Source organism: Corvus cornix, chromosome 8, assembly GCF_000738735.6.
Source record: "Corvus cornix cornix isolate S_Up_H32 chromosome 8, ASM73873v5, whole genome shotgun sequence".
NCBI classification, from domain to species: Eukaryota; Metazoa; Chordata; class Aves; order Passeriformes; family Corvidae; genus Corvus; species Corvus cornix.
In genome coordinates, this window is record NC_046338.1 from 19,149,566 (window position 1) to 19,177,313 (window position 27,748).

A 27,748-nucleotide genomic window follows, 5' to 3' on the forward strand; every position below is an offset into this window, starting at 1 on the left:
TTCATTCTTCTGTGGTCTTTTATTCCAGATAGCAAGAATATTTAAGCACAAATAGACTTAGAGTCAAAACCAGGTATTTTTTTCCAGGGTTCCTCTTCCTCAGGAGGCAGTCATCAAGGAAAGCCAGTAAGGATATTTTTCTTTCAGTATTCTGCAACCAAGTTAGAAATGAGGATATTGGGTTTTAAGATAGGTAACAATAATGAAGGTGAAATTTAAATTATGTTACAATGGTAAATGTCTGAGAAAAATCACCAATAAAAATTGGTATATTTTGTTCAAACTTGAACCTTAGGATGAGGCAGCATTTATTCCTCCCACAGCACAGTTTTGATATACTCTGTTACTTACTCATAGGAACATGCTTGGGTCATTCTAATAAGAATGATGCATTTAAATATCGGGGCAATTGATTCAGTTTCCAACTCTGTAGTTCAGACAAGACACATTGCTTTGACCCATTACTCTGAAACTGTTCGTGCAATAAAAAGGACACAGCTGTGCTTACTTGAGACATGCAATTAAAGTAGGGGGAGAAAGTGCAGTGAAAATGGTAAAATCAAAATCACTACCAGACCCACTAATATCCAGGACATTTTCAAGCTGCTGTGTGCTCTTTGGACACTGTTCACTGCAGTCTTGTATGACAAAACTAAATAGTTCATAATTATTTCACAGGGTGGCTCTGGCTCAGGAAGCACTTACTCTGGGAAACCGGTAAGAATACTTTCATCACAGCACTTTCATCTTTTTTGCTTAGTAAACAAAGAACCTGGGTGGTGGAAAGAGCAATTTTGGGACTAATTGGTCTAAAAAGAACATTCTGTATTAATATTAGTTCAACTTTCCTCTTAAACAACTTAAAACCATGCTGTGGGTTAAGCTATTAAAATATTGATCATAGGAAAAAAACTGTGTTCAAAACCATTGGCTGGGAACACCTCTATAAATGTATTTGTTTGTTTGTTTTCAGCAATCACCTTACTCAGGCGGCAGTCAAGTGGTAAGAACTTTTCCTCTTTGTAGTTTCTACTGTTTTCTTCCTATACATGTCACAGAACACTGAAATCTGTCACATTTCCTACATATGAATAAACATTTGAGAACACATGTGCAAAATAATAAATGAAATAGTCTTAACAAAAGTGAAGAGAAGTGGGACCACATAGGTGCTTTGTACTTTTGACCCTGATTATCACTGAAAGACACCTGTTGATATAAATGTGGCACGTGATCTTTTCACATCAGAAGTGTCTACATAATAGAAGGGGCTAATAGAAAAAGACTTTTCTGAAAATTTCTACGCTTTTATAATAGTGAAAAAGAGAACTAATTAGGAATGGGTTTATCAAATGTCTCTTTTTTTTTTTTACAGAGCTCTGCTGGGAAACACTCCACTCCTCAACTCCTGATGTTATTCAGTGTCTTGAGTGCCTTTGCTCTCTCTGCTGCTGTGTCAAAATGGTCTATATGAACTTCTGAAGAGTTACTTGACATCCTAAACACGGATTATATTCCGTATTATTAGATTACTGAATGTAAGAAAAAAATACCCTTAAGCCAAATTGGCAGATGCTATTTAGCTGTTATGTTGCATGTCTAGCTGGTATGTCATGCCTCTCATTAGTTTACCTCTGGTTTTAGTCATTAGTAGATATCATTAGCTGTGTCAGTGTTTTAGGCATCATTTTAAGAGAGCATATTGTACCCTACCTATATGATTTCTTTTTATCCAATAGTGAATGCAATGAACACCTACCTGAAATGATTGGTGTGACAAATGAATACTTTAAAAATATCTGGTTATTAACCAAAGCAGACAAGGTGTAATAAATTGTTATACATGTAAACTGAGCACTGTGCCTCGTAATCATCGCATAAAACAAGGCTAATGTAAGCATCTGATAAGCAGTTCTCCATGGGACAGAAGAAAAGATGCTGAAGTGGTATCAGAGTATTGGTTTTAGTCTTTTGTAATCAAATGCAATTCAAAATGGAGATTGTAAAGCAAAAACAAACCAAAACAAAACAAAAACCAAAACAAAAACAAAAAAAACCAAACCAACCAAACAAAAAAACCCCAAAAAACAAAAAACCAAAAAAACTCCACAGAACTGAAATTTTTTGGGGTTAATTAAAGTTTAATCATTAGAAAAGTGAAACAGCTCAGAGCAAAGACACAATGAACTCCATTTAAACCAACTGCAAATACCTGGAATTCTGTAGAGAAGCATGTGAGGCAAATGTACCCCAGATTAGGCTGATAAACTAAAATCTGCTGAAAAATAAAGCCTTTTTCTTTAGAAGGAGTAGAAAATTAAATTCATAAAACTCATAACTTCTTGACTCCTTTTTTCAAGTATTTAGTCTAACGCGTTATACCTCATATATCCGAAAGTTTAATTTCATGAGTGATGCGTACATCTGCAAGCAGGTACATCAGTGTGGTCGCTGAAATACCACAGCCCATTTTTGAGTTCAGGTTTCCAGACCTTGCAGTAAACTCTTTCAGAGCTCTCAGAGCCACCTTCTGTTTGGTGTTAACAAAGCGCATTCACCTAAAGCCTACTTCTAATGAATGTCTTACTGAACGTGTGCCTGCTCTTACAGTTACCATTATTAGTAGTGTGCTTTTCTGTCACGGTTTACAATTGTAATTCGTGGGAGAGATTTCCATTCAAGTCAACTACCAACTTCTGCGGGGACAGGATTTCACCCGGTTTTTATGTACAGCACTACCCTTTGCCAACCATCGGTAAATCAACCTGTAATTGAAGCATAAAATTATGCCTATATACGATCTTCAAAATTTGGTGAACAATTTGTTTCTTCGGACAACACAGTAATGTTCTATTGGAGAGGTCCGTACCTTAATTAGAACCAGCCCTGCCATTCTCTAATAAATTGTCATGGGTTTCATACAAAACGCTCGTGTCAGTGGCTGCCGAAGTTGCCCGTTCACGGTTTGGGCGGAAGGCGGCCCGGGCCGCTCTCGGCGCGGAAGGGGCTGCAGGCTCCGGGAGCCGCCCGCGCCCCGCGCCGCTGCCCCTCATGCGGCGGCCCCGCCGAACCCTGCCCGGGGCCCGGCCCGGGGCCCGCCCGGCCGCCGCCGGCTCTCGCTGCAGCCGCGGCCCTGGGAACGGAGCGGGCGGGGCTCGGCTGCAGCCGGAGCCTTTGCGGGACGGGACCGCGGCTCCCGGAAGCACCGGGAGCCGGAGCGAGCCGAGCTGGGCCGGCGGTGAGGGGCGAGCGGGGCCGCCGGGCGGGCGCGCAGGTGGGAGCAGAGCCCGGCCGGGGCCGCCCCGCGGGGAGCGGTGCGGGGCTGTGCGTGAGGGGGAGCCTGAGGGAGGCCTGTGGCGGGGGAGACGCTTGGGGCTGGTGGGTGGGGCGGGAAGCAGGTCTGTGGGAGCTGGCTGGGGAGGGGAAAGGGTGGGATTGAAGAATCACCGGGAGAAATGTCTGGAAATGGAGCGGTTTAGGGAAGAGGCAGAAGGTGGAGTTAAAGTTGTTGTGGGGAAGCGGCTGCGTGTGAAGTTGGGAAGGAGCACGGATCTGGCCAGAGCTGTGTCAGTGCTGCTGAGGTTGTGACTCCCTTGCTGGTGCTCTGCTGAGAAGATGCTCACTATGCGTGATGAGGTGCTCATGTAAAGTTCACGGAAATGCTCATTTTACAAGTATTTGCATGGTATCACAATTTTATACCAAGTTTTTGAAATGAGAAACCCTCTAGCAGTACAGTAGTTATGGATTAAGCAGAAACTCAGAGAATATAGAGATTAAAAATGTAATAATGCATATTATGGAATAAACTGAAAGGTAAAAGATAGTTATCAGAAAGCATACCAAGTTGTTTCATTTTATTAAATCCTATAAACTACGTTTTAAACCAGAGTGAGGAACACTTGGATTCAGATAAAATATTTTAAAGGAATGACTGGGTGGAGAAGACTGACACAGCTTTCGGCAACAGAGGGGTGTGTTATGTGGAACATAAAGAACACGTGCAACAAACCTTTCTAAAACTGAGTGAGCACCACAGTGGGAAGTGTTATTTTTCACAGTGGCCTCTACACAGGAGGACTGGGATCTAAGACAACCTTTGCTTTTCAGGGAATGTATGTGCAGAATGACAAAGTGGGTCTTAGAATTAACATTAGGTGATGGACTGCTTTTCCTGAAATCTGTGGGATTGCCTCTCTCCATAGGCATTACACTTGACTTAACAGTGTGCACACTGAGTTGAGCTAAAGGCTGCAGGGTGAGTTTGAGGGAGGTGATAGTTGTGGAGAAAGTGATTTATTATAACCTCTCCCTCTGGATACTGTAGTTCATGATTCCCTTGCACATTGTTAGGCATTGTGAGAAGAACTTGTGATTGAAATTCACAGTTCTGGGAGATAAAGATCCATTGGTTTGGGATGTATGATGTTCTGGTTGGTAGAAGTAACATGTGTAGCAAAAATACTGGTTTGGGGAAAGACTGGTTCTAGTAAGTATAAATTTGCTTTCTTTAGAGCAATGTATTGTTAGGAGTAACTCTGCCTTTAACAATCCTACAGGCTGCCTACACAGCCTAATTCCTTATTCTGGTTATGCTATTGTTTGCAATAATAAGAAAAAGGCAGAGATCATCTGAGCCAGGTACCTGTGGAATTCAAGTCACACATCCCCTCAAAACAGTTCAGAAGTTGGCAGTGTTAAGGAAGGACAACACATACTTACCTTTGGGACAGGCTTGCTAGACACAGTTATTCCTCCCATATTGTTCTTGATTTGCTTGCTAGCTGGGCTTATTCTTCAGTGGTTACTTCAGTTCATACCATATTCATGCTGCTTGTGCAGGCTCTGTGCTTTTGCTGGAGCTCGGGAGGCTGCACAGCTGGATCACATCAATGGAGGATGTCTCTAGAGGGGAGGAGAGATTCTTAACATCTGTACTTCTTAGGATCTGGCATGATAATGTCAGATGGTTAAGAGTTCAGGATTTTGCCACTGAATTTCTGAACCTTGTCTTATATTTATATCCCTTCAGTGCTGTACAGCTGTCTAATTTTATTTGTAATTAAAGTGCCTACAGGTTGATTTTCACTATAGGATCTACTTTGTGTTACTCCACTCCAAGTAGGCCACCTTGACTGAGGTGTTTGACACACTGTATTGCCTTAAGCACCCAGACTTGGTTTGTAATTCATAAATAGCTTAAGTGTAAGCTGCAGCTGAACCCCAGCTGGACTCAATGTTCAGTCTTTCAGCACCTTAAATCAAGCTCCTTCATTGGCTTGATACATCTGCCGGAGCTGCATTCCAGCAGTCCTTTGGTTCGTGGCCTTGCACTCCTGTGTGCTTGAGGAGGGGTGGTTATTTGAATTGAAACTGAGAACTGAATGGCTCCTTGCTCCCAGAGTCTGAATGTGGCTGCTGGGATCTATCTATACTGTGATCTATACAATGAATACAGTGTATGTACTGTGTGAAAATGAGAGGCCGTTCAGGCAGCTTGTATCAAATTTCTGCGCTGGCAGGCAGAGTCTGGCTTAATGACTGTTATGTCAACATAAAACTATTGCACTACTGGGCAGAGTTGAAGTCTTCCTCTTATAAGAAATGCTGGTGTTAACATTTAGCTCAATGAGGGCCTGAATTTCCTGAATGCTGAATATTTATACTCAGTGTGTGATTTGTATAATATTCATCAAACCAAATTTTCATCAGTCAAAAAATATGATGTCTGGATTCTTAGGTTTGGTGTAAAGGATTAAGGTGGTGGGCTTAAAGAACATTTAGCCACAAATTTCACACTTTAAGATTCACAATGCTTTACTCTTCCTCCCTGATACATAGATTAGAATGGTACTTTTTTTTCAACAAATGAAAGAAAGAAACAAACAGAAAACCTTTGGGAGCTCATGAAAACACTCATCCAAGTTCCCTTTCTGCTCAGTTTTCTGTCAACATATAAGAAAACTTTACCTGAGTCCCAAGCAATTTATAACATTCTCTGAAATTAGACTTTAGTTAATAGTTAATATGTAATTGCATTCCCTTTGTTAGACTTGGCAGTGATGGAATTTCCTGGTTGAGTGATATATGGCTGGTGAATCACTGATACAGCCTCCACTATCTTTGGCAGAAGCCAAGGTTTTGGAGCAATCATTGGTTGATCTTTAATGGTTACCATTTAATGTGTAACTGCTCTGTACTTAAGTGCACTTGCCAGTTTTAAAAACCATCTTCATGATTTTAAAATGGCCAAGAGTTGTGGCTTAACCCCAGCTGGCAACTAAGCACCACACAGCCACTTGCTCACTCCCCCCTGGTGGGATGGGAGAGACAATCAGATGGGTAAAAGTGGGAAACTTGTGAGTTGAGACATAGACAGTTTAGTAGGTAAAGTAAAAGCTGCACATGCAAGCAAAGCAAGCCAAAGAATTATTTTACCACATTCCATGGGCAGGCAGGTATTCAGCCATCTCCAGGAAAGCAGGGCTCCATCACGTGGAACAGTGGACAGGGGAAGACAAACAGCATCACTCTGAACCTCCCCTCCTTCCTTCTTCTTCTCCCACCTTTATGTACTGAGCATGACTCTGTGTGGTCTGGGATATCCCTGTGGTCTCCTGAGGTCAGCTGTCGTGGCTGTGCTCCTCCCAGCTTCTTGTGCATTCCCAGCCTCCTCACTGGTGGGGTAGAAAAGGCAGAAAAGAGTTAAGTCCTGCTCAGCAACAATGAAAACATCCCTGTGCTATCGACACTTTTCAGCACGAATCCCAAACACAGCTCCCTATCAGCTACTGTGAAGAAAATGAACTCTACCCCAGCCAAAACCAGTACATGAGATATGGTTATGCCTAGGGAGCAAGATGACGTTGCAGGAGCAAGGTCCACCAGTGATCTTCTGCGTTCTACTTGATATCTTTGTCTTTAAAATATTACTTGAATGCAGTTATATTTTTAATTCATTTCACCAGTTAAGATTTTTTTTATGTAAATGGAGAAATTGGAAATACTGCCTGAAGGAAACCTTCATGTGAAAAAAATCTTTGTTCCTCAGTTTCTGCTAGAAGAGTAGGGAAAAAGCTTTGTTAGAGGATTTGCTTTTAACCACACTTCTGAAGAAGTGTACAAACTTTAAGAGAAACACAGTTTTGGTTTTTTTCATAGTGTACTTAGTGCACTTTATAATGTCTCCAGCAAGAAAAATGAGTAAGAAACTGGAAACCAAAAGAAAGAACAAGGTAAGTTTTAAAATGATGAAGTGATTTGCAGTGATTTAGTTGAAAAGTGCCATGTATTTGGGGAGGAACGTCTGAAACTGTAGATAGCTTAAGGGAGGGAACAAAAAAGAAACCTGTTTACAGACCTGTTTACAGTATGAGGAAAATGGAAAACATAGTGACATTTTAAAGTGATAAATGCAAGGTTTAAGATTATTAGAAATATTTAGGACGTGCCTTATTAAAATTACAGTGACATGACAGATTACATCTTGTGGTGGTGAGAGGAGAAAGAAATGTATTGTTAAATATAGCAGTCCAAATATAGCAGTTAAATTATTTGTATGTATGTAAAAGCTACTTCAGGCCCCAGTTCAGCAGCACTTAACTAGATTTCGAGAGGTCTGTGCGCCCTCTGCACCATGTGGGATATTTGTCATAAAATCATAGAATGGTTTGGGTTGGAAGGGACCTTAAAGATCATCTGTTTCCAACCCCCTGCCGTGGTCAGGGACACCTTCCACTAGACCACATTGCTCAAAACCTGTCCAACCTGTCCTTGAACACTTACAGTGACAGACTTTCTCCAGTTCTCTGGGCAGCCTGTTCCTGAATTACCCCAGCCCACATTCAGGCCCTTGCACTTGGCCTTGTTGAACATTATGAGGTTCCTTCCTTCCATTTATTTCTATACTTAAAATATTTGTTGTATTAGATACTACTTCTGGTAAATACAAATCTATATTCACTCCAAAAAGAAAGAGTATTTATGGAACAGAACTTTCCTCTGAGGAATGTCATTGTGTTGCAGAAAATGACATGTTACTTGTGTGTTACCCAGCACAGGGAAGAGGGAAATGCATGTAGAAAGTATGAAAAGCATTGAAAGAAGCCTTGTAAAAATAGGTTCTTCAAGTTCTGTGAGTTAGCTCTTACTTCACCTTCCAATTGTGCTTTTTCCTTTGTTGACGGCTTATTATATTTGTATAGGTGTAGCATCAGCACTAGGTTCATCTTTCACTGGAGAAATCTGAGAGCACCATCCTGTTTCTGTAATCTGTTATCCTGATTTCCAAGCAAATGCCCAGGAAGTCTATACCTGTACCACTGGGATGACACAGTGTACTTTACTTTCCACAAGGCAGACTCAGTCTGTTTATTTTCCAGCAGATCCCATATAGAGAATTTGGTGTAGTGGCACAGAAAATTTAAACTTTGCCTTTGGCATTTTGAGAGGCTGGTTGTCTACTTCTGTGTTGGGCTTTGCATTTTGACTAATACACAAATGCCTTTTATTTGGTTAAGCAATGTTAAACTGAATAGTCATAAAATGGAATAAGAGCTAAGAAAAAGAACTCCTGTAACTTGGCTTTTTTACTCTAAAAGACTGTCAGCAGTGGAAACATTTCACAGCTAGGCTGGAAGGTATTTAATTCATATAATGACATCATTGTGAAGATTTGGAGCATGATAGTTGTTACTTTTTTTCTTTTTTTAAATTAAACTCTACTTGTGACAGAGTATGGAGGAGTAAAGAAGTAGTTTCCAGTAGAGGTTATTTTTGTCAAATCTCTTGGTGAATTTAACCTGCATTTTTGTTACGAGACTTGCTGGAATTTATTGTTAGTTTTTCTTTTTTTTGGTCTGTCATTTACCTCAGATAGTGTCAAGTGCTTGGAGTTTTTCTTGCAAGTTTTCTCTGATACTCCCTGTAATTCTGTCAGATTTTGAGTCCTTCTACAAACTCAAGACTGTGCCTTAATTTTGCACAGAAGTTTGTAATGGTAGATACTTAGCAGCTGAAAAAACTCAGAAGTTTATACCATCAGATCTTTAAAAGACAAAATCTTAAGGTTAAGGAAAGTCCTGTAAACTTATTGCTCTGTAGTAAACCCTGATTAATATCAATGAGTTTTGGTGTGCTGTTCATTAAGTCAAATAGATCATGGCCTAATTTCCTCTGCAAACATTAGCATTTACCAGCATTTTAGGAGGGAAAGTGTAGGGACAAAATAAAATGCAAACTATTAAATTTTAGCCTGGGTTGGAGGTATTACAAAGGGAGACGAAAATCTGCAAGTCAGAAAGGTATTCATTTTTGAATTAATATTATGAGATGGAAATATGTGATTTTCCACTTTAAAAAATCTGCTTCCTTTGAAGAGTTATTTTTCAGACTTTGCACAGTATGGCACTTTGAGCTGAAAGTATTACTTCCTGTATAGACTGCTTTGCTTTGGTTTGTGTTCTGGAAACCTTTCCAGGATCCTTCTCCTTTTTACTTTGAAGGAGAACAGCTCTTCACATAGACTCCACCTGTATTTCACCCACCTGTGTGTACTGAATTCAAATTTTACGTGGCTGCGAATCCCATTTTGGCTTCCTGCGTGTTGGCTCCTGTATAGGGCTGCCTTCCATGTGGCTGCAGGGTGTGTCCATTGCTTACTGAAGAAATGACGCAGAAGCGGCTGACTTTTTTTTTTTAACATAAACTAACAGAAGAAAAGAGTAATGAGCCCAGTCCCTGAGATAGGTTATTCAGTATTATAGTCAGGGAAGTGCAGGTCCTTAGTGCACTCCACTGTAAGATACAGTTCAAAAGACAGAGTTCATGTGACCACCCACCTTCCAGTCTTTGAATTAGCAAACCTAAATCTGAATTTTCAAACAGATGCATCCTTCAGAGTACCAAGTAGTGCATCCAAAGCCCAGTAAGAAATCTATATTGTAACTCTGTACAGGAAATGCATTGGGAACGTCAGTGTCTTTATTGGTTTAAGACAATCCAAGGGTGGGCTGTTACTGAAGACAACAGTTCATTTGTTCTGTGACTGCACAGGCTGTTGCTGTGAGGGTAGCAGGAGCTCATGGCTACAAGTGAGTGCTTACACCTCTGGTAGTCACCTGTAAATCTAAAGCTGCTGTGAAGCTGCAGTTGAAGACAGCCCCAACTGTTTGAAGTTCAGTACTTTGCTCCTTTTCTGGATTGTCCGTCCCCAGTTTGCACAGAGGCCTGTGGGCTGATAAGCAGCTCTTTCAAAAGAAGGAGAAGGGACCAGGAGAGCTGATTAAATGTTCTGTGTGCTTAAGAGAGAGTATTTATATTGTTGGCATATGTACGTTTCAGGACTCTAGTTCCTGCTCTGTGAACCAGTTTGTAAGTCCAGCATAAAACTTCATGCACTTTCTGTCTACAAGCCTGTCTTGTTGACCAGTGACAGGACAACTTTTAACAAACACCCTTATTTCAGCCATCACGCTGGATACTTAGATTCCATTTTGTGTGAACTTTTGAAACTTCAAAACTGCATTAGTGACTACAGTAAGGAAATATTTCCTGCTACTGCTGCCTTTTTGAGATACACTGTCTGAGGAGGGTTCCCTTTTTTTTCATGACTACTGAGGAAGACAAGACAGAAGTTCAAGATAATTACGTGGTTTGTGTTCTTTATGGCTTTCCTGATGGGCTTATCAAAGTGTTGTGCTTTTTGGTTTATTTTCATGCTGATTGCTTTGGTACTTGCTCATGAACAGCACACTAGTGATTTACTTTTAAAATTACATTTTAAGCTGCTTCATAAATAGGTGCTTGTATTTTAGCAAAAAAATTAATGTGAACTGTGTCACTTCACAGGCAGACAAAATGCAAAAGTTTGGGTCTGAGTCAGGAGGGATATGTGTGTTCCCATTATCTATATTTTGTTCAGAAGCATTTTGAAAACTGAAAACCAAAAAGTTTAAAAACTTATTTATCTGTATGTGTGCTTTCATGAAATTCACTGTTTTTCATCTTAATATATTGCTCTTTATTTCCAGTTTTTAAGGTCTCAATTTTAAAAAATTAGGTAGATGGAAAAGGTGAAAGAAATTGTTTGTTCAGGCAGGCTCACACAAATGTCACTTTTCTCCAGTATCATAGACAAGCCTTTTAGTGAAATTCAATTCTTGTACTTCTCTCAGTGGTTTTTTTTTTCCTTTACCTTTTTGTCCCTCTGTCTTCTTTGTGTTGCTGGCATTTCTCCAGAAAGCATTGTCTCTGAACATGCATGTCCCTTCTTTGTCCCTTTGCAGGAACTGTTCTTTTTCTCTTCCTTGTTCTCAGATGTAGCAAATTTATTCTTCAAAGTTGTTCTTCAACTAACAGATCATCTCAGTTTTGTTGTTGGGGATGCATAATTCCACATTAATTAATTAATTAATTAACATTCTTGTGTAATGGATTGTTCCACCAGAACCAGTAAAAAACATCAAGTCTTCAGTATTGTCTGCAGCTTTCTTCTCCTTCATACTTTGTATTTCTGTGTGATTCATATTGCTCAGTGCAGTTGCAGCTGTAGTATTTGTTTCTTCAGAAGTTACATGAGATTGTAGTTCGTACAAAAGTATCTCCGATTAAGATTCCTTAATGGAACTGTGTGTGTTTCTTCCTCAGTTTCTGCATCCTGGCATCCTTTTCTTCCTTATTTGCCAGTATACTTTTACAAATATTTTTACAATGGCATGATTTTTGAGATAAACAGTTTTACTGTGTAGGATACAAGTGTGTACTTCATATCTTCGTGGCTGTTGGTAATTCACACCTATTTGCAGGTTACTTCAATGTCTTTTAAGTATCAGTGTCATATAGGTAATAATTTGACTTTGAATACTTGACTGGGGAAAAACTATAAATGCTTAGAGACAAGATAAAGGCAAGTCAGAAATACTTGAAGAGTGCAGCTCTCCAAATGTCTACAAAAACAGCAATAAAATGCATCTTGAGCTAGAGAAATGCAGTCTGCAAGAAACAGCTTCAGTTCAAGCTACGAATATTTAGAGGTACCAGCACATCCTTGAGCAGTGTGAACAGAGCTGGATAGTTAATGAGTCGAAGTTGTGTGCCTGCAGGTGTAAAACACAGGGACAGCTCTGCCATATGCACCCAGTGAGTGTCTAGACTTCTGAAATTGAGAACCATGTGCATTGTCTTGGCTTGTTACTGTTTTTCTTTTGCTTGTAAACATAGTTGTAAACTCTTAGTTATTGATTTAACTTCAGCATTATAAAAAGTGGCTCTTTTTCTGAATAAGTGGGCAGTGAAGGGAGCAGAAGGTAATCTTTTATAGCAAGCATTAGTTTGTGTGTATAGAAGTTCTTTATATGAAGGATAGCAAAAATTATGTGATATTCTGAGTAGCAGCAAGCTTTTTTCAAATTTCCTTGTCATATATTTTGCTTGCAAAATGAAAATTACTGTCTCTATTAGTCTTCTGCGATAAGTTAATCCTTTAAATTGATGACAAATTGTAAAGAAAACTGCATCAACTTGGTGGAAGTTCCTAATAGAGATGAGGATGGTACAGCTTTACTAACATAAGGTTTGTGGTAGTCAGTGCAGTCTGAGTAAGCAGTTGCAGTCACCTAGTCATCTATAGTCAATGAATTTTTTTTGAGCAGGATAATTAGCAGGATAAGCAGCAGCCTCCCCTGCAGCCCCTCCATACCATGTCTTCCTCTCCAACTCTGCTTTCCCACAACTCTCCCTTCATTGCCAGGCATGCCTCTCATTCTTATTTAAAGCAGCCCAACCCTCACCCTTTTTTGCTGGGACGGTGTCGCCTGGCAAGGCAGAGACTGCAACCTGACAAACTTGCCAGAGGTGGAAGAGTGGGAAAAACTCTTCAGTCTGGGAAGAGCTCCTTGCAGCAGGAGTACTGGGCATTGTGCTGTACCACAGCAGAAAACACCTTCAGCTTGAAAATACCTTGTGAGCCTTCACCTACATAAAGAAATCTGTGATTCCCAATATCTGCAATATTACCTTTGGGTTCGTTTCTGTTTTTCTGTTTCAGAAAGAAAAAAGTCAAGAAATGTCTGCTAATTTAAAGTACCTTTCCTTGGGCATCCTGGTTTTTCAGACCACAAGTTTAGTATTGACCATGCGCTATTCTCGGACACTGAAAGAAGAAGGACCTCGTTACTTATCCTCTACTGCAGTAGTTATTGCTGAACTTCTGAAGATTTTGGCCTGTGTTCTATTAGTCTACAAAGACAGCAGTATGTGTCAAATTTTGCACCAAGTAATTTTCCTAATCAATATGCTGTATTGTAGTGGCAACTGCAAAGCAGCCATGTGAGTACAGGCATACAACAAAGCATTTCCCTTCTCCTTGTGTAAGAAATAGTCTTGGAAAGACAATAATTATGCTGTATATTTACTTAAGAGAATTTGGATACTGAGGAGTGCAAGAATAAATTTTATGCTTACATCTCAAATTTTGCATTTGCTCAGGCATTTTAAGAAATCCATATGTAGAAGTAGCTAAAAACTAAAAGCTTTAAGTGTGTCCAAAGCATGAATGATAATAGAAACCTGTGATAAACAGTAGATGCAGAACGGAAGAAGCAATTTCATTGTTACAGGAAGAATCATAGTTCTAAGCTAAAAAATAGAAAACTGTATTCACATTTACACCAGTTCTTATTCTGTACATTTTAAACTGAATTTATCTGGTTTCTATTTGATTTTCAACAGCTTAAAAATGTCATTGTCTATGCATAAATATTGATGACTGTAGGATTCTACATATGGACTTTTAGGTGGTACTCTTTGATATATTATCTTAAGTTATTGATATGGTTTCAATAAGTTTATCTCAAATTATTTTGAATAATTGTTTTCATTCTGATACTTCAGGCTGTAAGAAGATATTTGCAGCCATTGTTCCTTACATATACAAAACCTGTTAAAGTCAAACATAGTATTTTCAGGTCTTGGCATAGTGATAGCTATAAAAAGGGGCAACAGTTTAAGAACAGAATATTGCTGTTTCTCTTTCATTCCCCACCCTTTCCTTTTAGTGAATATCTATTTCTTTTACTGTTTCTTTGGGTAGAATGCAATTTACGGACTCTGAACAGAGTGCTACATGACGAGATCCTTAACAAACCCATGGAAACTCTTAAACTTGCTATTCCTTCAGGAATTTACACTCTTCAGAACAACTTGCTATATGTAGCATTGTCAAACCTAGATGCAGCCACATACCAGGTATTGCATATTTGGAACTCTCTGTAAGTTTCAAAAAACCCCCATGAATTATGGGGTAGTAGTAGTAACTGTTTCTGGTTCTTCTAGGTTACGTATCAACTGAAAATTCTCACCACAGCATTGTTTTCTGTGTCCATGTTGAGCAAGAAACTGGGTGTATACCAGTGGCTGTCACTGGTAATATTGATGACAGGAGTGGCATTTGTGCAGGTAAATATTAGCAGGTGATTTGTGGGGTTTTAATGTTTATTCAAGAAATACAGATTTCTATACTGATTATTCAGCTTTCTGATTCTACCAGCTGTACACGAGCACCAGAGTATAGTCAGGAGCTACCAATCACAACTGGCCAGGTCTGGAGGACACCAGAAATGGTTCAAAAGCAGAAGATAACACCTCTTTTGCAACCCAGTGCTCTACTGTAGAATGTTAAAGGGCCTCTGGAGCAACCTGCAAGTAATAATGATAGCACTGTTTATTAGCACATTTCTTCAGACATTAGGAATTCACAGATCTTCCTTGCCAGTACAGGCTGTGTTCACTTTGTCATATGGTTTCAGCATGGCACATTTACTTTGGACTATTTCAAAAAGCAAAATTGGCCTCAGTTCTAAATAGTGCAAGTACCAGAGTTTGTAGTTCTTAGAGGGCATGATCATGGGATAAGAGACTATTCTAAGAATTTTTAGCAGATTTTAGTATATCCTAGAAATTTTTATTTTAAAACTTAAGGATTTGGGAAAAGATACAGTGATTAAATTCAGTAATGAAAAATGAGAACAAAACACTCTGACAGTATTTAACAGACTCCTCAGAAAGTTTTTGTCTATGGCATTGCATTTTATTCAAATAGCATTTGACACATTGCCAGATTTAACTAGTCTGCACAATCACCAAAGAGGGGCACATGAAAAAGACAATTCATCCCATCTTAAAGACAGCTGGTGTAAGTAGTTTTCTAACTGTGCTTATATTTGTAAGGTAACCAACTGTTGGGTGGCGCAAGTTGGTGGCAGATAATGATAAGTCACACTGTGATTCAGAACCAGTTCTTGCTTATAAAACGTAAATCCTGCACCTGTTTAAGTTGATGAGTATTGTCCCAGTTCAGGCACAATTTTACTTCTTACAAATATGTAGAAAGAAAAATTGTAGCTTTGCAGTCCTTTAAAAGTATTTGTGGTCCAAAATACAAAGCTTTACAGGCATGTGATTATCTGTATTTAGTAATTGTTACTGTTGGTAGAAACCAAGTTTGCATTTTACAGATGCTCATGACTTGATTTCATCAGTGAATTTTGTGTAACTGTTTTTACATCCAGTGGCCTTCAGACTCTCAAGCAACACCTGCTAAGGAGCATTCAGCAGGATCACAGTTTGTAGGCCTGATTGCAGTTCTCATAGCGTGCTTTTCTAGTGGATTTGCTGGGGTTTATTTTGAGAAAATTTTAAAGGAAACTAAGCAGTCTGTGTGGATCAGAAACATTCAGCTTGGTAAGTTTAATTTTAGTCATCTGTTAGAGATATTGCATTCTGAAGCATTACGATAATTGTGCAAAATGAATGTATAAATTTTAAAAAATCAACATTTTAGTATGCTGCATATATGTTATTTTAAAACTGAAAGTTAAACTCTGCTAGATGGAATTATAGAATTTACTTTCTGATTTCAATCTAGTTCTTGATTTACTTTGTTAATAGAGTATCTGTACATTGGTACAGAATCTATCAGTTGAAATTTTTTTACTGTTTTTTAGAGAATATAGGAATATTAAAACAAAATATGTTTCCAAGTCAATGTTTTGAGATGTTTTAAAATTAATGTATTTTTTCTCTTGTGCCTGGGTAGGCAGTTTTTTCTATTAAAAGTGCCAAGCCATAAAATCTGCTTTGTTTGTGAATAAAGTTGAGGTAATTAATTACTGTTATTTCAATACAAAGGTCAGTTTCTTTCAGTTGTGTGCATAATCACTGGGGAGAGGCATATGCAAAAGACCAGTTCATCTTAACTATTTAAATAGGTGTACCTACTGTGCACTTACCAGTAAGAGAATATCTTTTATTCCCAAAGCAGTCTTGGATCTTCCAGACCCTAGATATTAAAGGTAACATAATTGATCTGTGTTCCTGAGTGAGTTTTCCCTCACTTCAAAGCACTCTTGTCCAGTTTACAGGGTTGGAAATGTGACATCAACAATATCCTTTTGTTCCTTTTCTGCAACAGGAACAAAGCTTATTGTTGCCTTTGTTTCTCTAATGGAATCCCTCTGGTCTTCACCTGTAGGCAATAATTATTTATGACATATTTGAATGGATGTGTTGAGCAGAATTTGACCTTCCCAGCACCTTAGACCAGACTAGTGATCAAATCCAGTGTGAAGTTAAGTCATGAGATGACTTAGTGGATCAGAGCTGGGTATTGAGTCTGGTAGAATGTAGTGCAGTACTGCAAGAACAGGAGATGGTGTGGGTTCTTTAGTAATTAGATAGTTGGTCAATAAGCCATATTTTTTTCCTTTCTTTTCCTACTACTGTGTTTTAATTATAAATGGTTTCAGTTAAAAATGCGGAACTTAATTTTGAATATAACATTTTTACGTTACCATAATATTTTGAAACTGAGTATAGCTAAAGGAATCAAAACCTCTCCTTACTATCTGCTTGTGTATATTCAAACTAAGTTTTCCTGAACAGGGTGTAGGAAATACATCAGGAAGCGTTATGTTAGGGAATTTTGGGGGGCAGAGAAGGGTTGCTAGCTGGGGCTTGGTCCAGGATTTAAGGTAAGATGTGGTGTTTTGGGTGGAGCTGCAATATAAAATCCATTACCAAGGAAAGCTGATGATGATGATGATGATTATTATTATTACTATCAGTTTCCATGCTAAAAGTGCTTTCATGGGCAGCAGATATCTGAAATAATTTCCAGTAAGAATCCATAATTGCTGAAGAATCGATGATCTCTTCTAAAACATTGTTGAGATTTTTCTACAGTACACAGGTGTACACGTAGTTTGGTAGTTGGCCTGGTCATATATTGAATGTTCCAGTAATTTCTTTGTGAAACAATGAGATCAGAGCAGGCTGTGTCTAAACACACTCTTCAAGGTTATGAATAGCTAGAACAGTGATATATGAAGACATAAATGTCTGATTGTAGTGAGAATCAGATCACCTGTGTTTTGTATTTACTTTTTTAGTGAGCTTGGTCTGCCTCAAGAGGAAGTTCAGTAGAATGTTTATTATTGAGGTTGTTTTCTGTTCAAAAATAAAGTTAATGTTGTCATATGTCGTGAAGATTTTAGAAACTATTTAAATACATAAATACATTAAACAATATATATTAAATACATACAAAAATAAATACAGCTTTTGCTATACAGCCTTTACAAAATACATAAAACATGAAATCACATTTTCAAAAATACATTGGTGTGTTCTTTCTGCAAGTGCAAGGTAGTTGCCCACTTCAGACATTGTATTATTCAGGAGCAAGTCATTCATAAGCAAGAGCTTTGAAATAGAGCTTTTCTTAAAACACAAACCAAAAACCCTTATGTCCAACCTGGTTTTCATTTTCATATCCATAGAGAGTTATTAAAACTATAGAAAATAATGGGAAAAGAAATTGTTTAAAATTCCATTTTTAATGTATACCAATATCATAATAAGGATGTATGAATAGTCAATTTTATTTCTTTATTTTAGCAGATCAATTGGAAAATATAAGTAAATGGTTTAATCTGAATTATCTACATTTTTAATTCTGCCTACAAAAAGCATTATTTCTTATCAAGCAGAAGGTGTTATTTTGTTCAAAACAATGCTGCCTTTTTCAGATGCTAAGAAATGTGATGAAAATCAGCTTTTCACAGAGAAGGAACAGAAAAAAGTGTTCCCCCTTTCCTGCTCAGAACTAGAGGAGACATCAGTCACAGAGTAGCTGCTTACATTATGCCATGTTTGAAGGATTGAGAAAGCTTTCCCATTTGATAGAAGAACACTACTCGCCAAATTAAAAGCTCCACAGTCTTATCCCAATTTCAGCTTTTGACATTAAGTCTCTACTAGTAAACATTCATTGTGTTTGAGACTGGCTCAGGAGAATCCCACTTCCAAGATCCTTGTCTGAATTGGCAAACTGCTAATTGCTGCTCCTGCTGTGCCAGGGACCTTCTCCTCCACTGAGTGTTTTCCTGGTTTTCTCTCCAGGTTATAGGGTTACTTCAGCCTTCAGTCATGACTAGTTTCAGGAAAACTGAAATTGCATTTAAGTGAATTTTACTATATGCCATAAACAAAAATCACTCCATTCCAGTAGAAAATAATAGAAGATAAGTATATAAAGATATCTTCATGGAAACAATCAAAACTCTTTGTATGTGTGGAGAATAGCTTTTAAAAGAGAACAGGACTGATTGCATTTGGATGTGATGGTATTGCAAGTGACAGTCCAATTTTAAAATCAGAAATACACGAGCAGCCTTTAAGGATGAGGAATCCGTGTGCATGTTTTTCACCTGAAGCTTTTAATCAATCTTGTACTTTCAGGATTTTTTGGTAGCATATTTGGACTGATGGGTGTTTACATTTATGATGGAGAACAACTGTCAAAGAATGGATTTTTTCAAGGATACAATAAACTTACGTGGGTGGTGGTTGTTCTACAGGTGAGATACCTTGTGTTGCATGTTTCTATGAAGGTACTCAGGGATTTACTCTTCTATAAATAACGGGGGAAACTAATAGGTGTCAGTGAAGTTATTGAGAATTCTATAGTCAAAAGTCTGATATATCATTTTTAGCATAAACCTCTCAGTGAAAAGCTGGAGAATATATAGCAGGTATATGATTAAGTATTGTGCATTATTAAATAAGCATTATTTATTTTGTAATGTTTAAAAATATCTCTCTATATGGTCTTTCTCCTGTGGCTAAAAATGTTCAGTACAAGCATTTCCACTCATTTAATGGTGGTGATACAATCAACAATTTCTTTGATGGGGAAAGAACTACTCGTCCAATATTTATTTTCAACAGTGCAAATCCATAATATAAAATAAATGTATTGCTCTTCAACACAGACAATAGCTTCTCCTAAAGTAGGTGCATGGTGTTAAAATAGATGCTCTCAGTCAAATTATCTGTTTATGAATCCAAACCTCACTATTTTTCCAGGCACTTGGAGGGCTGGTGATTGCTGCTGTTATAAAATATGCAGACAACATTTTAAAGGGATTTGCAACTTCTCTCTCTATTATACTGTCAACACTGATCTCCTATTTCTGGCTGCAAGATTTTGTCCCTACAAGGTAAGAATTACTTCCCAAGTATACTAAAAAAAAATAGTTGAAAACTTATTGCTTACCAGATATAACTGCGAAAATAAATAAAAAACCCAATCCCGTCCAAGCCACACTTTCAGAATGCTTAGGTACAACTTGCACATCAAGGTTTAGCCCCATCCGGTAGCTAACAGTGAGTTTTCCAGGCGGGCGAGGGTCCCGCTCCCTGCGGGCTGCTGCCGGTATCCGGTGCCGCTGTTCCGCCCGGTGCGCCCCCTGCGGCCCCGGGTGGGCACTGCACCCCTGCCGCTGCTCCGTGTCCCGGGACAAGGGGCTGGCACGGGGACATCGCCTCTGTGCTGCCCTTCACCGGCCGCACCACACGCTCCAGCACAGCTCACTGCAGTCACGGCACTCACGGAAGTGACGCTGCCGCACTGAGTTGCCCAAGGGCACCCAGAAGCCCAAAGGCAGAGCTATTTCTAAAGGCAACACCATATTCAGTAGTGAGAAAGAAAGAAGAGTGCTTGCTCCATTCTTCTAGGCCCTGTACAGTGTCCTGATGTTTTGGGGATGAGCTCTGTGTACCACAGGTTTTGTACATGGGTGGGTTCAGAACACTGCTTGTCTTGCCAGTGCTCTTCCTGTATGGAGTGTAGAATTAATAATCCCACTTCCAGATGTAGGAGTACGATTTTGCTTGTGACTGACCAACACTCCTTGCATGTTACATGTACTCATGGCATACAAATATTTTGAATAATATTTACGACTTTTGTATCTGGTACAAAGAAACGTCTTTTTATCTAAAAGTATATATTTGCAATACTGTGGTCCCTTCTATTCCTGCCTGTTCTGTGATTCTGTATTATCAGGGCTTTACTTAAACATTCAAAAAAGGAAATGGAGTAGCTATCTAGGCTTAAGAAGTGGAAGACATTGAGCTTAAATTATAAGTAGACTATATTTGTCCCATTAAAACAAATGTCGAAAGTGGTTTAAGAATTTCTGTGTGCTCAAATGGAAAATTAATAAGTAACTTAACAGCTTCTGCAAACATGTTGAAAATTAAATAGAGCCAAGTAGCAGCATGTAGAACTTGAAGACATCCAATTTAATAAAAATTGCTTAACTTGAGTTAATCAAATTTAATCTTTAGTACCTTGCTTATGCTAACAATGTGTTTGAACTGAAACAGTATAATTGTTTCTGTTACATCAACATTTTTGATTAGGGTAATAGATGTCAAGTACTTAAATGCTTGAATGGGTTGCAAGGGGCCGTGTCCCAAAATAGGCTAAATGTATCCTCTGAAGGATTATCATGTCATATGCCACAGTTTTTTAGTATTTGGTTCAGAAGATGAAATTGTTGATGTTGTCATGTCTATGAGAAGATTCGTTTCTAAAATGTGTACTGGTTGTCTGCTGGCTTTGGTTATTTTGTATCAGACTTGTAACTATCAAAACAACTTGAAAGGCCAAAATGTCACAATAGAAAAGATGCCCTTATTGTGTTTTCATGAGACAAATCTTTCTGTATCTGCCAAAAATTAGATTATACTGACTTGCAAACTGGTTCTTAGGCAGCAGTAATTTGTTTTGACGTAAGCTTAGGACTTCAGAGCAAACACAGCTCCAACAACATGATGTATGTAATTCGTTAAAAACAGGTAGTTAACCACAGTAGCTGCTTTTTTTCAGCTCCTGCTTCCATTTTGCCCACATCTTTAGGTAAAAAATTAAGGAAAGAAGGATTGATCTGATGCTCTTGACAGTTGTTCCGTGAAAGTATAGTTTTAATTTTCAGAATATGTTAATATAATGATACATTAATTTGTCGTTACTTATTTCAACAACTTTCTGCATCCCTCTAAAAATAAAAATGTACAAATTATTGTGTTCTTTATACATTGGACAAATATAATTTATCTTCCTGTTTTCCTCATGGAAGAATATCCTTTCTTTTGATTGTATTGCATAAATAAATTTGCATCAACTAAAACAAACTTTTTTTTTTCATCCCTATTCTATCCAGTGTCTTTTTCTTCGGAGCCATCCTTGTAATAGCAGCTACTTTCCTATATGGTTATGATCCCAAACCTGCAGGAAATCCCATTAAGGCATAGCAGACTTCCTCATCAACCTGCTTCTCGAGATCATGCACTGGGGGCCTTGCTAGCACGGGCATGTGGAAGTGTCACTGTGCATTGCAAGGGAAGGATGACTGCCCTGAATGTATTGAAGAAGTGCTGATGAGTAGTTCTGAACAGCCAGAGGGGCTACAGGTGGAGGATGATGCTGTCTGTAACTGATGGGGGGGAAATGTCAGGGGAATGCCCAGTGCAACTTGCTAATAAAAACATGAAAGGAACCAAAAGTTTCCAAGAAACTACAATTGGGAATGTTTACAGCTTCGACTGAGATTGCATCAAAATAATTACTGTATTGACTGCTGCAGAAATATGTCCTATGCACTCTTTGAAAGAGCACACGACAACATTGTCAGATTGTATGTTTTTGGGATTTGATTCTATTTAATCTTAGTAAATATGTTTTTAACTGTTTGTCTATTTACGTGAAACGAGCTGAATGTCATAGTACTAAAGTGATGGTTCTAATTAGGTACTCCTTATTAAAACTGTGAAAATTGAAATATGATTGAAAGATGCTTTCACAATATCAAATATTTTTATATATTTAGAAGGCAGATTTAATAACAGAAATCTGTTATTAAATGATAATATTATAATTCTGTTGCTTATATAAAACTATTGTAAGAATGTTAACATTCTCACCGAAGTACAAAGAGAGGAATACTGCAGCCTTCATCAGCCTGTAGTGTTGTAGCAGATGGAATAACTCTGGGAACACCAGTGGGAGGTTACCATGCTAACCTGGGAGTAAGAGTAGGGTTCTGATGGGTGCTTGTTCAGATGTAATGTTCATTCTTGTTATTTTACTGATTATAAATCATCTTTTTGGTAGAACCTTAAAAGTAGTTTTTGTGCTTTAAATAGCCTCTGGAGATTCTTTTAAACCACAATTAAAAAAAAACAAAGAGCCCATAGTAAGCATTTTAAAGGCATTATCATTGTCTGTAACAGCTCCATCTGGAGATATTATGGTATGGCATCTGTATACTGTACTGTACTTTATTACAGAGGTGTTTTTTAAACAAGTGTTGTTTACTCATGAACTCTTCAAGGCTTTTTCTGTATATTTCTATGTAATGGCTTAATTAGAGTTTTGATGGGTTTTTTTTAATTATTATTTTGTTCTGGGAGTCCTTGAGCCAACAGACCAAAATGGGTTCTCTGGAGCTATTCAGTCTAGTAGTGGAATTACTTTAGTAGGAAACATAATTAAAAAGCAATTAATTGTGCAATAGATAAATATAAAAGCATGCTGTTGTTCTGTTTCAAACAAAGAAAAAACTTCAAAAAGAAACCTTGCTGCAATTAAATCAATTAGACTGTTATGAACACTTCACTTGAAGTATTTGCATATAGTCAGAAACACTAAAAAAATCTGGAACAAATAAACAAAAAAAACTGTCTTAAAAATCGTTGATTTTCAGGAGACTGTTCACAATGGATGTTAATGTTGGGTGACTTCGTGTGACACCCGTGATGGTGCATTTATACAAAAACGTATCAGGAGTCCCTTACCAGTAGAATGGCAAGTGGTAAAAATGTCTTTCCCTTTTTCCCCACCACCACTCCCTTCATGTTCTTTTTCATATCTGTCTTGTGCTAAAGAAAACGTGTAAGAGAAGGGTGTTTTAAAATGTTTACCAAAGTACCTCATCTGATAGACGAGGAGATTCTGTAAGAGTGCTCTGAGATTTCTTAATGAAGTGTTGTAAACACGAAAGGAAGAATTCCAGTTGTATCAGTCAAGTAAAAATAGTGTTTTCCTTCTGTTGGTAATTACATGTTTTATCAATGTTTTGTTTGTTTATCTTATCAGAGAAAGACATTAAAGAAATATCAGAGCTATGCCTAGGGCTTGCTAAGCTTTGTGAACTGTGAATCTGTCCCAGCACGTTGTAATTGTAGGAGCTTTGCTACTTGGTGGTCAAAACTCTCTAAATGGGCATTCTGTGTTAATATTGAAACTTTTACCTGTAACATTCAATGTGGCACAATCTTTGAAAAGTCACATTTAGCCATTTGCCCCCTGTGTGCAGCATGAGGTAAGATGTGTGTGTAGGGCAGCGGCTCGCAGCAGTGCCGAGTGCAGAATGGGAGCCACTCAGCTCTGAAATGAGGCGGGAAGTGTTGCTAGTAATCTCTCAGTTGGAGTTTGGCCTACCCAATAATACTTTTGATTTCATGAATCACAGCAGTGGAAGTGTTCAGGTGATATAACTGGTTACTTTCCTAAAAAAAAAAGTGTCCAAAAAACGTAAGGGTTGAGAACACTTTAAAGCCAGTTGTACAGGAAGGGACCAAATAGACCAAATAATCACCATGTGGCTGGAGCTCTGTGACATGTAGCCTGGTTTTAATATTTCAGGTGCACCTGTCAATATTTGTCAGTAAGGATGTTTAAAGGAAAGACCAGGAATATGTGCTCTTTGCTTTGGAATAGGATGCCATGCAGCTTTGGAATGCTGTCTGCTGTAGTAAGGAACAGTAACTCCTGTCTGTAAATCAGTGACTTCCATGCTTTCATTTGACAGTCCAGTTATGTTTTCCAGCAAGATAGATCTCTTCAAAGACTTGTTGCTGAAAAGGAAAAGTGAATTTGAATTTTTAGCTGTGTTTCCTTAGCCTTTGGCAGGCTGAGGAAAGGCTCTTGTCTGAGGTGTTACTCTGGCCAAGGGGAGATAGCACGTGTTTTGTGAGAGCAGAACGGATTTGAGGAGGGCTTACTGATTTCTTTAATCTTTGCAATCGGAGAGCATATGCACATTTTCTCACTGAGATGCTTTTACATTTGGATTTTTTTTTTTTGAGTAGTTTTAAGTCTGTAACTCATTAACTAACCAAAGAGGAATAGCTAGCACAGAGCTTTGGGAAGTAGTGGATAATGTGCTTTGAGTTTGCCCTAAAAGCAAACTCTGTAGGAGTCTAAATTCCCAAAAATAAACTTGCCTTTCTGAACTACTTTTCTGACTTTTAGGCAGGCAATGGTTTTGTTAGTTTAGTTGTATATTTAGGAGGCTAACCTATACTTAGCAGAATTTTATTTAAATATTTATGAAGTTACAGAAGTTATAGCTAGGTATTTATTTGCAACAGCTTGAATTATGTGATTTTTTTTTTTTCTAGACTTACATATTGGGTGTACTAGTATTTATTGAATATTTGGGTATTTGGTAGTTTTATTTGAGAATCTCTGGGATACATGATAAATGGTCAAATAATGATAAACTTAACAAAGCAAAATAAATCAGTTTAGTGGTGAAAAACCTTGAGTCTAATAAAGTAAGATAAACTTTTCTTTCCACAGTGTATTTCTAAGCAATCCACAAGTGCCCAATAATGTATTTTCTCAAAGAATTCAGATAATTGTATAGTTTTATTCAACTTTATTGTTTTAGACAAAATTTAAGAAAACCTCCCTTTTTATTTGTGTCAGTAGAGGGTAGATTAATGTTCTCGATTCAACTTCTCCAGTATAACATCTTTGGTTTTTTACTGCAATGTTTTAGTAACTTGTCTTTTTTTTTTCCTCAAAAAGACAAAACAATCTCATTTTGTTTGTGTTTCGTGTGCATACAGGCCTCTCACAGACTTTTAGTAGTACGTAATTGTTTTGTGTTTCTGACTTATTTTTATGGCTGTAATTCAAAATACTGCAATAGATTTTGTTGAATTTTTAAAAAATTTATTACTGAAACGTTGCATTTCTTCTGGTTTTTGTTGTCAGCAACTTTCATATTTTAATGTATTTCCTAACCAGCCCTGCGTGTTCTGTTGTATTTAAGCGATCATCATTTTCCAAATTTGAATTTGTTTCTCATTTTCCTCCTGGCGACAATGTTTCTTGCTGGATATTGTGTTGAGGAGGATTATTCATTCCTTCCATATCTGAAATCTATGTTTTGTGAGAATGAGTTATTAAAAAACGGGGGTTTTTTGTGTATTAGAAAGGTAATATTTATCTATAATATGATATTATACCATATATGTGTAATGTGTCATTATGTAAGGTGGTGTATTACTATGAGAAACTCCCAAGTAGTGTTTCCTTGCCTTAGTTTTAATTGTTCTTTTCATTTTTAATGCTGATTATTTTCCAGAGGAGGAAAGCCCTGCTCTTTCCAGGTAAGCTCATGGTATGGTTTTAGGTATCTAGAATTGAGACATTTTACTAAAGAAAAATGCAGGTCAAAATGCAACAAAATACATGGAATTGATTAAATTATATCTTCTGCTTCAGTTACTGTCCAAAGTTCTGTTCAGTTGAATTTTTAACTTTTTCTAAGTATTTCTCAGCTGAATTTATAACTCTTCCTAGAAGAAAAAAGAACCTGTCCTGACTTGCCATTCAGTGCTTGTTCTTGTTCTTGAATGTCTGCTGCACATTTGCATCCAAGAGTAGACATGGAACATTAACTCATCTTCAACCTTCTGGCATCATTCTGACTGTAATTAGCTATATTCATTTCATTAGTGATTTATAGCTCAGTAAGAATTGCTTATATGTTAAGCATAGTTTGCATTTGCTGCCATGAGTATAATTCTTTTAGATTTTTTAAACTTTGTCCTTATTGTCAATACATGCGCCCAAATATAAATCATTTATTCAAACATTGTAGCAAACTTTTTAAGGTAGTCTTAGGTTTTTGTACCTTGATGTTGATATTTGTGTGTGATTACACTGAATACAGTTTTAATATATGGTGTTTCCAGGCAGTTTGGAAAAGGTTATTTTTTTTGGTATATATAACACTGCTGAACACTGAATGCATCTTACATGACTTAACACAGTCCTTTTTTAAATCCACATTGAGGTAAAATACTGTATTTTTTTTCTTCTGTATGTGTAGATAATGTCACTGTAGTAATAAACGGATTAAAATTAAGCACTGTCTTTATTAAGAATGTGATAAAAAAACTGTTTGAGAGCTTTGTTAAAAGGAGAGGGTTGCCTTATGCATATTTCGGCAGAAATTAAACGATGTTTTAACTAACAGTTATTATTATTTCACTATATAATTTTAACATAGTTTTCTATAAAATCTAGAAGGCTGTTGTAAGATGTTTGTTAATGGTATCTTTTAACATACATCTTACTGAATTTTGCCAGCAATTTAATTTTGACTGAGACATGCTTCTTTTTGACCACTGTGTCATGACCTCTTGTGAATCACGTTCAAGAGCAGTGTTCTTGTGACACTCTCTGCTCTTCTGGTCTGAAACCCCAGATGTGCCCTGAACCGGGGGTGGTAGGGAGCACCTGGGTATCAATATCAAGTTATAGCATGGGGTGTGGTTGTAAAACACTAACACTGTAAGGAGCTATGTATAGCTATAATTTACAAGATATCAAAGACCTTAACAGAATTCACAAGCAATTGCTATGTATGATGGAGGACATGTTTCTCTGCCCTTTCTGGAGATAACCTATAATAAAACTGGGTCATTTCACAGCAGTTTTCAGGGCATTTAATTTCTGTCAGTTCCTTTTGTCAATTTTGCCCTGTTCTTAATGCTCATATGCAACATGATTTAAACTGAAAATTTTATGCCATTAGGTAACAATTATTCACCATCTAAACAAAGGAGCATAGCTGGTTCTGCAGGGGACAGTGTTCTTCAAGTTTGGTGTAAAAGCACTCTGGGAGGAATCTTATCTGAAACCAGTGAAGCCATCATCTGCCTATGCCTTGGAATCCCCCTAGGGAGATAAGTATTCTGTGCTTTTTCATCCCTCTTCCAAAATGATGGTAATGTCTTCTACAGTTAGGAAGTAGTAGTATGCATTTTCATAGTATAGAGGGTTGAGCACTGCAGGTGTTTAGATGTAACAGACAATTCTTGTTTCTTTTCTTCAGGAGTTTGTGTTAAATAATGTTAAATATTAAGATTAATGTTATGTTAATATACAAGTTAAATAATGTTAGAGCAGATTATGTCAGAACTTGTGTAGGTAAGTGGAGTTTGATTTTTGAAGACATAGCTGGCTGAAATTCATGACAGCAAAAGCAAGTTTATTCTACATTCTCATTGTTTGAATCCTCTGCATGAGGAAACTTGATGCTTA

The 27,748-nt window shown here is 37.7% G+C and overlaps 2 protein-coding genes and 1 long non-coding RNA gene across 54 annotated transcripts in view; 2 read left to right on the forward strand and 1 right to left on the reverse strand.

Moving 5' to 3' along the window:
- The window catches only part of LOC104695570 (hornerin-like), a 50,268-nt gene extending 47,468 nt beyond the window's left edge, over window positions 1–2,800 (forward strand). For 49 of the 50 annotated variants that reach the window (XM_039556397.1, XM_039556420.1, XM_039556385.1 and 46 more), the window contains 4 exons: window positions 88–126; window positions 679–717; window positions 974–1,003; window positions 1,376–2,800. In XM_039556397.1, coding sequence (XP_039412331.1) covers window positions 88–126; window positions 679–717; window positions 974–1,003; window positions 1,376–1,474 — 207 coding nt within the window. In that variant the 3' untranslated portion in view covers window positions 1,475–2,800. The remainder of the gene's footprint in view (window positions 1–87; window positions 127–678; window positions 718–973; window positions 1,004–1,375) is intronic. The other variant, XM_039556381.1, reaches the window with a different exon arrangement.
- On the reverse strand, window positions 1–6,788 carry LOC109145944. The gene is made up of 3 exons (XR_002047663.3): window positions 6,439–6,788; window positions 4,723–4,905; window positions 1–151 (listed from the first exon to the last, which is right to left on the reverse strand). It is a non-coding gene; the product is annotated as an uncharacterized LOC109145944 (long non-coding RNA).
- On the forward strand, window positions 3,171–26,675 carry SLC35A3 (solute carrier family 35 member A3). Of its 3 annotated transcripts, none has more exons than XM_039556429.1 (8): window positions 3,171–3,238; window positions 13,046–13,250; window positions 14,090–14,244; window positions 14,332–14,454; window positions 15,567–15,738; window positions 18,796–18,914; window positions 19,423–19,556; window positions 21,567–26,675. In XM_039556429.1, the coding sequence occupies exons 2-8, from the start codon at window positions 13,064–13,066 to the stop codon at window positions 21,655–21,657; spliced, it is 981 nt and encodes a 326-aa protein (XP_039412363.1). In that variant the 5' UTR covers window positions 3,171–3,238; window positions 13,046–13,063; the 3' UTR covers window positions 21,658–26,675. The 3 variants fall into 3 exon arrangements, with proteins under 3 accessions (XP_039412363.1, XP_039412362.1, XP_010407492.2); XM_039556428.1 differs by having other exon boundaries at window positions 3,194–3,274; XM_010409190.4 differs by lacking the exon at window positions 3,171–3,238 and adding an exon at window positions 6,792–7,235 and having other exon boundaries at window positions 21,567–26,567.
- The last annotated feature ends 1,073 nt before the right edge of the window (window positions 26,676–27,748 follow it).